The following is a 14,227-nucleotide window of genomic DNA, read 5'->3' on the forward strand; positions in this document are numbered from 1 at the left end:
CTCAAACACATTACAAACAAAGTCAAATCAGCTCTGTTTTTTTCCGTTGTTTTCCGTACCTTGGAGACATCATGCGTCATTGGTGTGTTGTCGGAGGGTGTAACAACACGAACAGAGACGGATTCAAGTTGCAACAGTGGTCAAAAGATGCGAAAGTCCCTCGTTTGTTCTGCACACTTTACCGACGACAGCTATGCTACGACAGAGATGGCAAGAATGTGTGGATATCCTGCGGCACTCAAAGCAGATGCATTTCCAACGATAAAGTCAAAGAAATCACAAAGGTGAGTTTTGTTGTTGTTATTGACTTATGTGCTAATCAGACATATTTGGTCACGGCATGACTGCAAGCTAATTGATGCTAACATCCTATTTAGGCTAGCTGTATGTACATATTGCATCATTATGCCTCATTTGTAGCAATATTTGCATCCAGCCTTTCCCTACACCCACATTTAATGCCAAACAAACACATACCAATCGTTGGTTAGAAGGCGATTGCCAAATTCGTCCGCGCTTCCTACCGTGCCGCTGTCTGTCGTGATATGGCTCAAAAGCTTCTATTTGTTCTTTAATTTCGTTTTCGGTACCTGCCTCCACACTCCAACCATCCGTTTCAATACATGCGTAATCTGTTGAATCGCTTACGGCGCTGAAATCCGAGTCTGAATCCGAGCTACTATGCTATACCTTTCTGTGCTATCCGCCATGTTTGTTTCTGGTGGCTTCACGCAGTGACGTCACAGGACAATAGACGGGTGGCTATAGCGATGGTGTAAATCAGGCACTTTGAAGCCGTTTTTCGGGATATTGCGTGATGGGTAAAATTTTGAGAAAAACTTCGAAAAATAAAATAAGCCTCCAGGAACTGATTTTTATTGGTTTTAACCATTCAAAAATTGTGATAATGTTCCCCTTTAAAAAGGCTGACTCATAACTTTTTTCCGTCTGAATAAAACCTCACCAATGGCTTTCAACTCCAATTTAAATTTGACAATGGAGATTTTATATTAGGGATAATTGCCTTATCATTAGAGCCAGCGTCCACATCAGTGCATATTTCTGTTCTGCATAACATGGCTATTTTGTCAAAGAAAAATATATGCAAAACTGAAATGTCCACTGCAGAGCACACTGGTTCTCAGGAGGATTAACGTTATTACGCTCTGTCCAATAAAGTAGCAGTTTTAATTAAGGAAGTATTCATCTAGTCTACTTAAGTGCTTGGCACCACAGCAATTTTTCCCCTAGTGCAAACGATTAAGCTCATAATTCACCTTAAAGGCTTCCCTGCGCTGATAGTCCAGTTTGGCCATCTCCTCTCTGACCCACGTGGGTATGTCGGGAATGGCCACGTGGATGACGTACTTCAAGAGGACGGCAAAGTGCTGCAGGCAGACAAGTAGGACAAGAGGGTGAGATTAGGAAAAGGCATCATTCAAAAGTAATGTGGGACAAAACGAAACTAATGGCGCGTTCCTTGGACTATTTCTGGTGCAACACCCGGGCTGTTTAATTCTCCTTCAGATAAGACAGACTTCTCTATCAGGCTAAGGCGGTGCTGCAGGCTGTTTACTTTATCTTATTTTAGGCAGACGCACAGCTTTGGGCTCACTGAGCCACAACCTAAATAAATATGTTACGGAAACTCGAGGACAAATGGAAAGAGTTGCAGCACTCTTCTACTTTCTACTTTCCTCCATAAAGTGTTCTTTAGTTACAGGAAAAATTGTAGTTAATTTTGGGGGAAAATATCTTAGACCCCAATTTGCAGTTCTATCAAGTGGACAACAAACAGATTGACCCATTTACATTATTCCACATTTGCTGAGTTGCATATGATGTTTGTCTTCTTCATGGCTTGATTGACAGTATGGTCAAGCAGCTTGAGCGTAGCATTAAAATAATTGAGAGTGAGTGTATAACACTGCAAAAACTGAAATCTAAGTAAGATGAAATATCTCAAATTTAAGGTATTTTTGGGTTCATTGAGGTTAGCTAATTTTACTTGTTTTCGAAAGTCTTGACAAGCCAAATTTTCTTGTTCTATTGGCAGATATATATATTTTTTTAGTTCAAATAAAAGCGCCCTAATTTTTGCATTTTTTCTGTTTTGTTTTTTTGAACACTGACTTTTTGCAGTGTAGAGTTTGAGCATAAAATGCCGTATTGCTTTTCTGTCCTTGGGTGTTCCAGTCGTTCAAATAGAGAGATAGGAAAGATCTTTCATAGAAGAAGTGGTTCATAAAGGTAATAAAGTTCCGGAAAAAACAAAAGTGTGTCAAAGAAAATGGCTCTTAAAACATCACTTTTATCATCTTGAGTAAAACAATCGGCCCATGCTCGTGTCTGCAGCCATCATTTTGTAAAATTTTTGTTTAAAAAAACTTTCTCTGGTGCAGTCAAGTTTATTCTCTATTATATTAGTAGTGTTTGAGAGCAGAACTAAACGTAATAAAAGGACAATAGATTGTATCAGTTTGTGTTCTGTGGTTGTTATGTCTAAATAGAACAACGAAGACCTGGTTGTGCAAATAAACTAACGTCATGTTAAGTCCTAGTAAAAATTATTGGGATTGTTGGTCCAATTCACCGTATTTTTGATGTGAAGTTTCATAATAGAAACTAAAAGCTTAGTTGTTGTGCAGGAAAGCCAAGTGCTTTATTTAACACAGATTAGCACATTATAGCGTCTTTGGTGGGATTTGTTAGCATCAAGACAAATATCCTGAATAGTATCAATAAACTAGATGAATAAATCTCTCGTAGGCTCAACAGCAAATACTGAATTTTGATATCGCCAGCAAGCATTGCTGAACAATAGGGACATCTATAGCTAAATAACCATGAATACTATTAAGTACTAATAAAAACTATTATGAAATACTACTCGGTGGCCTTGTGGTCAGAGTGTCTGCCCTGAGGTCGGTAGGTTGTGAGTTCAAATCAAAGACTATAAAAATGGGACCCATTAACTCCCTGCTTGGCACTCAGCATTAAGGTTTGGAATTGGGGGTTAAATCACCAAAATGAATCCCGGGCGCGGCCACCGCTGCCGCTCGCTGCTCCCCTCACATCCCAGGGTGTGATCAAGTGTGATGGGTCAAATGCAGAGAATAATATCGCCACACCTAGTGTGTGTGTGACAATCATTGGTACTTTAACTTTAACTTTAAAAACAACAGCAGACATGAATTGAAGATGAGACTAATACTTGCAGCAGTAAATCAACTGCAAACAAACTTATCCTTCTCATTAGCGTCACAATCACAGCAGCATGGCGCTCGTTATGTCAATCAAATACGGTATTTACCTATGCAAGAGTAAATCCAACGTCTTGGTGATGAGGAACAGTTTTAATCTTTGTTAATGTGTTTTTATGTGGAAAGAGAATATTTGGAAACTAAGAGCGGACGGAGATGGTTTTATCACTAGAAAGGTGTATTTGAAAATATCCATATACCTGTGGACATAGCCTGACGATGAAATGTTTGTGCGAATCCAGGTGTTTTCTTGCATAATTCGGAACACAAACCAGAAGAATAAAACACAATTTAGATTTTTATTAGTCATATTTTTAGATAACAGTTTGGCTCTTTTGTCTGACTTCTCTTGTTTTTAAACACTTAGACTGTTTATATGTTTATTATAAACTTATAAACTGTTATTTTCCTGACACATTCAAATCTGAAAAGACGCAGTCAAATCCCTCTCCAGGACTCGCAGGGTTGCACCTCATATTTGTTTTTTAAAAACGTTGCATTGTGAAATTTTATTTGTGTTTAAGATCAGAGTAATTAGTAAGAGTGCAATAGTTTGTTGATGTTGTTGACTAAAATTGTTAATAAAGTTTGTCAAAAATAGTGGGTGACGTCATCACATGTGTTTTTCCGCACAAAGTGCTAGTGCGACCGGTCATCACCGAGCAAAAGGAAGAGAAAAATGTGTAAACTAACACATCAAAAACTTGCTCGGTTTAAAAGCGGACCTTGCTTTTACGGCAGTACATCTGTCATGTTTTTAATTTTCCTGAGGGAACTCTCCTGAAGGAATCAAAGTACTATCTATCTATCTACGTGGGCATTTAAAGCGGAAGGCTTTTCAGAAATCTGGAAGAAATAATCTCCGACTGTCCTCTGTAAGATTGTTAGCTCGCTAGCTACCAATTTTTTGTACTTTCGTACATGTTCAAATGTTAATTGTTTAATAAAAAATCTCACTTTTTTATTTACCATTTAAATCTGAGCTCTGCGGTCCAGTTCTATTCTTGCTTTCTTACACCTCTGCGTCGCATTTGCAAGTACTGTACTGTATTATCGGGGCGGTATAGCTCGGTTGGTAGAGTGGCCGTGCCAGCAACTTGAGGGTTCCAGGTTCCATCCCCACTTCCGCCATCCTAGTCATGCCCGTCGTGTCCTTGAGCAAGACACTTTACCCACCTGCTCCCAGTGCCACCCACGCTGGTTAGATATTGGGTTTCACTATGTAAAAGTGTTTTGAGTCACTAGAGAAAAGCGCTATATAAATATAATTCACTTCACTTATATAAAAGTTGAATGTGCCATTTTTTTTTTGTCGAGTCCTATAAAATGTTTATATTTCTAGTATTATATTTATTACTTACCACCTGTTTGATTATAACGACCATCTAAATTGTAGTTTTCGTTAGCAGAGTAGGAAGCGTTGAAATCCATCCATCCATCCATTTTTTACCACGTGTCCCTTTTGGGGTCGCGGGGGGTGCTAGAGCCTATCTCAGCTTTATTCGGGCGGAAGGCGGCGTCTCAGCTGCATTCGGGCGGAATGCGGCGTACACCCTGGACAAGTCGTTACTTCATCGCAGGGCCAACACAGATAGACAACATTCACACTCACATTCACACACTATGACCATTTAGTGTTGCCAATCCACCTATCCCCAGGTGCATGTCCATGAAGGTGGGAGGAAGCCGGAGTACCCGGAGGGAACCCACGCAGTCACGGGGAGAACATGCAAACTCCGCACAGAAATATCCCGATCCCGAGATTGAACTCAGGACCTTTGTATTTTGAGGCACATGCACTAACACCAGTGGGGAAATCGCCATGTAAAGTTGCTAATGTTAATTGGTAGCATGTCTATAGCAAATCCAATGTAAATTAGCGCGTCTGAAAAGTAGAGCCTTTCTGTACTTTTGAGCGACCTCTTGCTTTGTTGGCATGGAACATTGTAAGCTTTCAGAAGAGAGAAGAGTTGGCGTACCTCAAGGATCACAATGGAGATGATGGCCATCTCAGGGCTTAGCCAGGGGAAGAGGCGTTGGAGCTGACCGCACTGGCCAATCAGGTAACAGTTCACAATGATGGCAATCAGACCCATGGCTTCCATGGCAGTCTGCAGCATGAGAGAGAGAGAGACAGAAAAAAACCTTGCTTAGATATAACACAAGTACGGTTTAGATGAGCCTGAGGGTCCCTGGTTTATGTTCCTACCTGCCACTGGCCAATACTCTCCACTCTGAGACCGAAGGGCCTCTGCAGACCCGTGCAGAGCTTGAAGGCGTCGCTGCGTATCTCGATGATGTTGTTGATGAGTGCGCACATGGCAGCCAGAGGAAAGGCCGAGGAGAAAAGCACCACGTAGCCAAACTGGACAAACATCTCCTGGTAGTCCTGGAAGGTTCCCTGAGAGAAGATTGGCAGGTGTTACTCACTTTGAAGGGCCGCCTCCTTATACCGTATTTCCTTGAATTGCCGCAGGGCATATAGTATGCGCCTGCCTTGAATTACTGCCGGGTCAAACTCGCTTCGGAAAATAATTAGCGCATGCTTGGTATTACCATCTGGTCAAACTCGTGACGTCACGAGTGAAACTTCCCCTGTCATCATTTTAAAAAATGGCTGACTTTAATACCGGTAATTTGAAATTGCATAAAGGGAAGAATATTAAGAGCGACTCAGTAGGATTTAAGGTCCAAGCTTACATCACACTCAAATTTTTACTGCATGCCTTTGGTAGGTGCCGCAGTGAGAAGAGGTTTTAAAATAATTAGCGCATGCTTACTTTTACCGCATGCCTTTGGTAAGCGCAGGAGTGAGAAGAGGTTTTAAATTAATTAGCGCCCCGGCGGCAATTCAAGGAAATACGGTATGACCACAATTCAGAACTTAAATGACTCCTCAAGGCATGGATGCTCATGCTCAGCGAGCACCACAGGATCAATAGTGTGTGTGTTTTGCTTTTATGGCATGTGTGTAACATTTTTACTAGAGATATTATCGGGCGATAAATGCTTTAAAATGTAATCTCGGAAATTATCGGTTTCAAAAAGTAAAATGTATGACTTTTTGAAACGCCACTGTGTACACGGACGTAGGGAGAAATACAGAGCGCCAATTAACTTTAAAGGAACTGTCTTTAAGTGGGAACTGTCTTTGAGTGCCAGACCAGTCACATAATATATGCGGTTTTAACACACACACACAAGTGAATGCAACGCATACTTGGTCAACAGCCATACAGGTCACACTGAGGGTGGCCGTATAAACAACTTTAACACTGTTACAAATATGCGCCACACTGTGAACCCCCACCAAACAAGAATGACAAACACATTTCGGGAGAACATCCGCACCCTAACATAACATAAACACAAGAGAACAAATACCCAGAACCCCTTCCAGCACTAACTCTTCCTGGACGCTACAATATACACCCCTGCTACCCCTCCCACACCTCAATCCCCCACTCTCCAACCCCACCCACATCAACCGCCTCATGCTCTCTCAGGGAGAGCATGTCCCAAATTCCAAGCTGGTGTTTTGAGGCATGTTAAAAAACAATTATGCACTTTGTGACTTCAATAATAAATATGGCAGTCCCTTGTTGGCATTTTTTTCCATAACTGGAGTTGATTTATTTTGGAAAACCATGTTCCATTGTTAATGCATCCAGCAGGGCATCACAACAAAATTAGGCATAGTAATGTGTTAATTCCATGACTGTATATATTGGTATCGGTTGATATCAGTCTCGGTACTTAAGAGTTGGACAATATCGGAATATCGGATAACGGCAAAAAAGCCACTATTGGACATCTCTCATTTTTAAATACTAAAAAAGGAAGGCGGAATATACACCAGAAGTTTCTGTTTTCTAAAGTCACTTGCCCAACACTGGTATTGGTACAATTTTTTCACTTCTGATACAATACAGATATTAAAGTATTGGCCCTTATCGATATTGATCCGATACGATATCCGCAAAAATCATACATACCTTTTATTATTCAGTAGTAACTGCTTTGGTGACTTTCTATCTAGGACAAGCGGTAGATAATGGATGGATGGAATATACAACTATAGTAATAGTTTAAAACGTATTTATATTGTCTAATGTCATGTTTTAGACTGCAAGATTGTTAAATTTAGGACACTTATTTTGTACATCTAGCTTGTGTGCTACCATGTGCTTAGCAGTTGTGTAGCTGTTAGCGCCTAATAGCCCATAGCCTACCATGTTTACGAGAGGTGGGAATCTTAGGGCACCACAGAATTCGATTATGATTACGATTTTAGGAGCTCCGATTTGATAAAAAAATCGATTTTTGATGCATCTTTGATTTATTTACATAGAAGCAGTTTTACATTACTTTTGTTTCACTAAACAAGCGTTTATCACTGGCAACTTCAAGAACAGTGCATTTGTAATAAGAAACCGTTAAATTATTTCCCATCACATTGATTATGTTATATCAAATGTGAGTAAAATTGAAACATAAGTGCCCTAAAATAAAGAAGCCGGTCGGATCTCTCGGTGAGGTGGCTCGCTTCAGTCAGCTAAATTTTAAAACTGTCTGCATTACATTATTTACGATAAATAAATTGATTATCGTTTACTGATGTTTACCAATCAATTTTTCAATTGTGCATGTCGGAATTGCGATTGATCTAAAAAAATGGTTTATTACCCCCACCTCTAATGTTTACCTTTTGTAAATAACTTGACTAAAATACCAGAAAAGACCAATCGTGTGTCCGGAGGACATTTAGGTGTTAACAGTTTGTCTGGCTTTGCAAAAGTAAGCATGATGAAGATCGTAGATTTTAGATTCAAGCCGATAAAAGACGTATTTTTGCTAGTATCGGACCGATATCAATATTAGATCGAGACACCCCTTGATATCAAACCCACAAATATACTGATTGGTTGTTTGGACTGTATTAAATAAAAAGTAAGTCGTGAGTATTAAACTATTACTCTAGTTGGGTCTTTGACAATTTTCAGTAAAGGTGCCAAAAAATTTAGATTTTTTTAATTCATTGGGATTCTTATTTGCAGCGATTCTTGATCGATTCAAGAAGTCAAAAATCTATTTTCTTGGTTGTTTTTTTAATTTAATCTGTCATGTCCAGGCAATCATATTGTTGATAAAAATGTCCGAATTAGCTGAAGAGATTTACTTTAGAAAAGAGAAATATTGGATACTTCTCTCGTTGACTTATTTGTCTTTGACTTTATTATACATGTTTCGAGTATCATTTTATTAAACAAAATCAGTTTTCTTTTAAGTAATAAATATATTGATCAGACCTGTTCATTTATTTTATAGAGGAATTGGTTAATCATAGAACTGGCACGCAATGTTATTAAAAAAGTATTGATTTTAAATTGAGAATGATTCGTTACTCCCAAGAATCGAGTCGAATTATGTGGTGGCCAAAGATTCCCAGCCATAGCTTTGAGGGATTGTGCTGCTTTTGCTGTCTTACAATAATTAGTAATGACAAGGTTCTTTTGTAAAATGTCTTGTCCTGGATGCACCGGAATGAGGTGTTCTTGTCAAGTACACTGCAAAAAGTCAGTGTTACAAAACAAGAAAAAAAATACTAAAATGAGCGTTTTTTTTTTTCAACCAAGCAAAATTGTCTGCCAAAAGAACAAGAAAATTGGGCTTGTCAAGACTTTCCAAAACAAGTAAAATTAGCTAACCTCAAAGAACTCAGAAATACCTTAAAATAAGTATATCAGTAATAACAAGTGCACTTCTCTTGGTAGAAAAAAAAGAGACCTTTCTGCTCAATATGTTGAAAAATATACTTAAATAAAGTAAATGCTGGTGCCATTATCTTGACATAATGAATGATATGCGCTCGGCATCATGATTTTTTTTTCATGCTTGATGTAAGAAATTATTACTTTAAAAAAGTAGTTTTATACTTGTGCGTGTTAATGACACCGCTTTGCATCAGTTGATATTGTAGTTTCAAGCATGTTTTACTCAATATAGGTCAGTGGTTCTCAACCTTTTTTCAGTGATGTACCCCCTGTGAACATTTTTTTAATTCAAGTACCCCCTAATCAGAGCAAAGCATTTTTGGTTTAAAAAAAGAGATAAAGAAGTAAAATACAACACAAACTCATCAGTTTCTGATTTATTAAATTGTATAACAGTGCAAAATATTGCTCATTTGTAGTGGTCTTTCTTGAACTATTTGGAAAAAAAGATATCAAAATAACTAAAAACTTGTTGAAAAATAAACAAGTGATTCAATTATAAATAAAGATTTCTATGCATAGAAGTAATCATCAACTTAAAGTGCCCTCTTTGGGGGTTGTAATAGAGATCCACCTGGATTCATGAACTTAATTCTAAACATTTCTCCACAAAAAAAAGAAATCTTTAAAGTCAATATTTAGGGAACATGTCCACAAAAAAATCTAGCTGTCAATACTGAATATTGCATTGTTGCATTTCTTTCCACAGTTTATGAACTTACATTCATATTTTGTTGAAGTATTATTCAATAAATACATTTATAAAGGATTTTTGAATTGTTGCTATTTTTGAGAATATTTAAAAAAAAATCTCCAGTACCCCTTCGCATACCTTCAAGTACCCCCAGGGGTACGCATACCCCCATTTGAGAACCACTGATATAGGTCATAACATCTCAGCAACAAGCTGTAATATCTTACTGAGATCATTTAGGACCAAAACCCTGAAAACAAGTAAAAGACTCTAACATAAAATCTGCTTAGTTAGAAGAATTATCTTATCATACAGAAAATAAGCAAATATCTGCACCCTTATTGGAGATATTAAATCTTACTTAGATTTCAGTTTTTGCAGTCCTTTTACCTCATAGGTCTGCATGCAGCTTTCCATCTCCGCCTGAGCCAGCGCGGCGCGCTCCTTCACCGCCGGAGGGTCGATCCACGATTCTCTCTTGGCTCTGGGTTCGGCCCGCTCGGCGCCCCTTCCTCGTCTGCGGTGTCGCAACGACCCGCTGACCTCGCTCCCCGATGCAGGTGGAGCAGCACCGACGGTGTAACCGATCCCTTCGGCCGCACATGCAGCTCCCCCACCTGCCTCCTTCACATCATGGATGCCGTTATCTGTGTCGTCGTCACATATTTCAAACACAGAGGTGGGGTCCAGTCTATTTTCCACCATGGTCGGACTGCCCTCTTCTGTGTAACTGTTGTTCATGGGATGGCCCCTGCATGCTGGCCTTCTGTCCATCTGAAGCGCAACAAAAGGATTATTGCTACTATTTGTTACAAGGCGCAGAGTTAAAGGTCTACTGAAACCCACTACTACCGACCACGCAGTCTGATAGTTTATACATCAGTGATGAAATCTTAACATTGCAACACATGCCAATACGGCCGGGTTAGTTTACTAAATTGCAATTTTAAATTTCGCGCGAAGTATCCTGTTGAAAACGTCGCGGTATGATGACACATGCGCGTGACGTCACGGATTGTAGCGGATTTTTTGATCCAGCACCGTTCCTAGCTTTAAGTCGTCTGCTTTAATTGCATAATTACACGGTATTTTGGACATCTGTGTTGCTGAATCCTTTGCAATTTGTTCAATTAATAATGGAGACGTCAAGGAAGAAAGAAGTAGGTGGGAAATGGTGTATTGTGGTTGCCTTTAGCAACACACAAACAGCCGGTGTTTCCTTGTTTACATTCCCGAAAGCTGACGGTGAAGATTTACTATATGGAACAGAGCGGTCAAGCGAACATGGTTCCGTACCACTTGTCAACCGGCAGGTTTCGGTGGGAAAATGGTGGCAATAAGTCGGCTCTTACCGTAGACATGAGCGGAGAGTTTGCAATGTTCTTCCTGCAGCTGCGGACTCTCTTGCCTCCTCCCAACGGCCGACCCCAACCGTCGGATGCTCACACCGTGGAGAAACGTGGCTTCCCACGGAGACCCTGGCGGTCACCACACCCGTGGCCACACCCCTCCGACTTTCAGGTACGAACATATAATCTCACTAAAACACTAGTAACACAATAAGCAGATATGGGATTTTCCAGAATTAACATAGTAAATGTGTCTAATAACATCTGAATCGCTCCCACTGCCCTCGTCTTTTTTCTTTTCTTCTTCTAGTCCTTCACTCTCACTTTCCTCATCCACGAATCTTTCGTCCTTGCTCAAATTAATATGAAAATTGTCGCTTTCTCGGTCCGAATCGCTCTAGCTGCTGGTGGCCATGATTGTAAACAATGTGAGGATGTGGGGAGCTCCACAACCCGTGACGTCACGCCCACATCGTCTGCTACTTCCGGTACAGGCAAGTCTTTTTTATTAGCGACCAAAAGTTGCGAACTTTATCGTCGATGTTTTCTACGAAATCTTTCAGCAAAAATATGGCAATATCGCGAAATGATCAAGTATGACACATAGAATGGACCTGTTATCCTCGTTTGAATAAGAAAATCTAATTTCAGTAGGCCTTTAAGTCTGGCAGAGACAAAAAGCTGCTTACCTTCTCTATAAAGCTGACTTTCCTCAGTTTCAAACCGCAGTCGATCAGCCCTTCCTCCTCTGTCTCTCCTTCACTGAACCTCCCACTGTCAGCCTCGTCCCTCTCGCCACACTCTTCTTCATCAAGGACCCCACATCCTCCATTCAGACACTTCCTTTCCCTGCCATCAAACATTATCAGACATGAAACACTCAAGTCAGATTGCTATCAGTACTAATCTGTGTTGTAACGCTTGTTGTCAGCGCAGCGTTTCCCAATTTCCATTCAGTTTTTACTACAAAAATGCAAATTTTTTAGGCCACGGTTACAGCATGAAAAGCAGTAGTGTCAAACTGCTTCTTATTGAGGGCTACGTCGCACTTTGATTGATTGATTGAAACTTTTATTAGTAGATTGCACAGTTCAGTACATATTCCGTTCAATTGACCACTAAATGGTAACACCCGAACAAGTTTTTCAACTTGCTTAAGTCTGGGTCCACGTAAATGAATTCATGGTACAAATATATACTATCAGCATATACAGCACCTCACTGTAAATGGAAAAACAGTACTACTGTTTATTTACGGTAAAAAACTGGCAGCTCAGTTGCCGAAATGTCACTATAATGATTACAGAGGTTTTAACAGCATATAAAAATAAATGGAAAAAAAATACCGCAGTTTTGTTTTTTAGAGCCCAATTGCAATCATTTTACCATACAATGTATATTACTGTAAATGTAAAAACAGAACCACATTTTTTTATAGTTAAAAATTCCGACTAAGCTGCCAGGTATTTTTACCGTACAAAAACAGTTTAATATGCTTTTAAATAAGCACCTTAAATGTTATTGTAAAAACTGGCAGCTCAGTCGCCAGAGTTTTGTTTTTAAAATTGATGGTGATTTTTACAGCACATTATTTGAAATGGAAAAAAAAGTACTGCTGTTTTATTATTGTAAAAAACTGGAAGCTCGGTCACAAAAATTTTAATGTACAATTCACTGTATTTTTTTTTACAGCATATTACTGTTAATGGAAAACAGTACCACTGTTATTTCGAATGGTAGATGTTAGATCTTATGTAAACCACAGCTCTCCAGTGCTGGCAGCACTCATGCAGTCCCAGACTTTGACGCTACCGCCACCATGCTTGACTGGCAAAACACAATCATTCTGGCACTCACATGTGTTTTCGTCTTAGACATTAAAAGCAGCGTGTGGACCCTTTTTCAGAATAGCAAATCTACACTGCACTACAAGCTGCACACTGACTACTCTATAGAGCAGTGGTTCTCAAATGGGGGTACGCGTACCCCTGGGGGTACTTGAAGGTATGCCAAAGGGTACGCAAGATTTTTTTTAAAATAATCTAAAAATAGCAACAATTCGGCTTTATAAATATATTTATTGAATAATACTTCAACAAAATATGAATATAAGTTCATAAACTGAGAAAAGAAATGCAACAATGCAATATTCATTTTTGTGGACATGTTCCATAAATATTGATGTTAAAGAGTTCTTTTTTTGTGAAGAAATATTTAAAATTAAGTTCATGAATCCAGATGGATCTCTATTACAATCCCCAAAGAGGGCACTTTAAGTTGATGATTACATCTATGAGTAGAAATCTTTATTTATAATTGAATCACTTGTTGATTTTTTAACAAGTTTTTAGTTATTTTTACATATTTTTTTCCAAATAGTTCAAGAAAGACCACTACAAATGAGCAATATTTTTGCACTGTTATACAATTTAATAAATCATAAACTGATGACATAGTGCTGTATTTTACTTCTTTATCCCTTTTTTTCAACCAAAAATGCTTTGCTCTGATTAGGGGGTACTTGGATTAAAGAAATGTTCACAGGGGGTACGTCACTGAAAAAAGGTTGAGAACCACTCCTATAGAGTATATATGATGATTTTAATCTACATTTGAAACACTTCCTTGTGGTGTTAATACGTATTGGATATGTTTTGGTCTAATGTGCGCATACATTTTGCTCCACAGTCACTTTTGCAAGCCGTTTTTTTTAGTCTGTCTGTAAGATGTTCGATTCTGGAGGCGTTCTCGGATAGCAAATGAAACCACGCCCCCTGCCCTCTCCAAAAGTATCGTAAATTATCTTTTAGAAAATAGACGCTGTTTAAATGTATAACTTGAAGTCGTCACCACTAGTTTTTTTTCCAGACAGGAAAGAAAATTATTTTCATGAGCATTATATAGATTCACCCGGTCACAACAATGTGATATCTAAAACTGTGCATGCTCATGCCAAAATGCAGGAACATTATGATTGTGTACATGAGTATTCAACATTGAAACATTTAAAACAGTCTAATAGTTTATATATCAATGATGAAATCTTAACATTGCAACACATGCCAATACGGGCGATTTAGTTTACTACATTACAATTTTAAATTTCCCGCGGAGTATCCTGTTGAAAACGTCACGGAATGATGACAC

At 39.0% G+C, this 14,227-nt stretch overlaps 1 protein-coding gene across 1 annotated transcript in view; it reads right to left on the reverse strand.

Annotated features, from left to right (window-relative positions):
* Positions 1 to 14,227, reverse strand: part of ano8b (anoctamin 8b) — a 144,534-nt gene that overhangs the window by 12,810 nt on the left and 117,497 nt on the right. Inside the window, exons 14-18 of the mRNA XM_061883498.1 lie at positions 11,770 to 11,929; positions 10,122 to 10,505; positions 5,473 to 5,664; positions 5,243 to 5,374; positions 1,278 to 1,388 (exon numbers count right to left, since the gene is read on the reverse strand). Coding sequence (XP_061739482.1) covers positions 1,278 to 1,388; positions 5,243 to 5,374; positions 5,473 to 5,664; positions 10,122 to 10,505; positions 11,770 to 11,929 — 979 coding nt within the window. The remainder of the gene's footprint in view (positions 1 to 1,277; positions 1,389 to 5,242; positions 5,375 to 5,472; positions 5,665 to 10,121; positions 10,506 to 11,769; positions 11,930 to 14,227) is intronic.

The sequence above is a fragment of the Nerophis ophidion genome, linkage group LG22 (genome assembly GCF_033978795.1).
Source record: "Nerophis ophidion isolate RoL-2023_Sa linkage group LG22, RoL_Noph_v1.0, whole genome shotgun sequence".
Classification (NCBI taxonomy): Eukaryota; Metazoa; Chordata; class Actinopteri; order Syngnathiformes; family Syngnathidae; genus Nerophis; species Nerophis ophidion.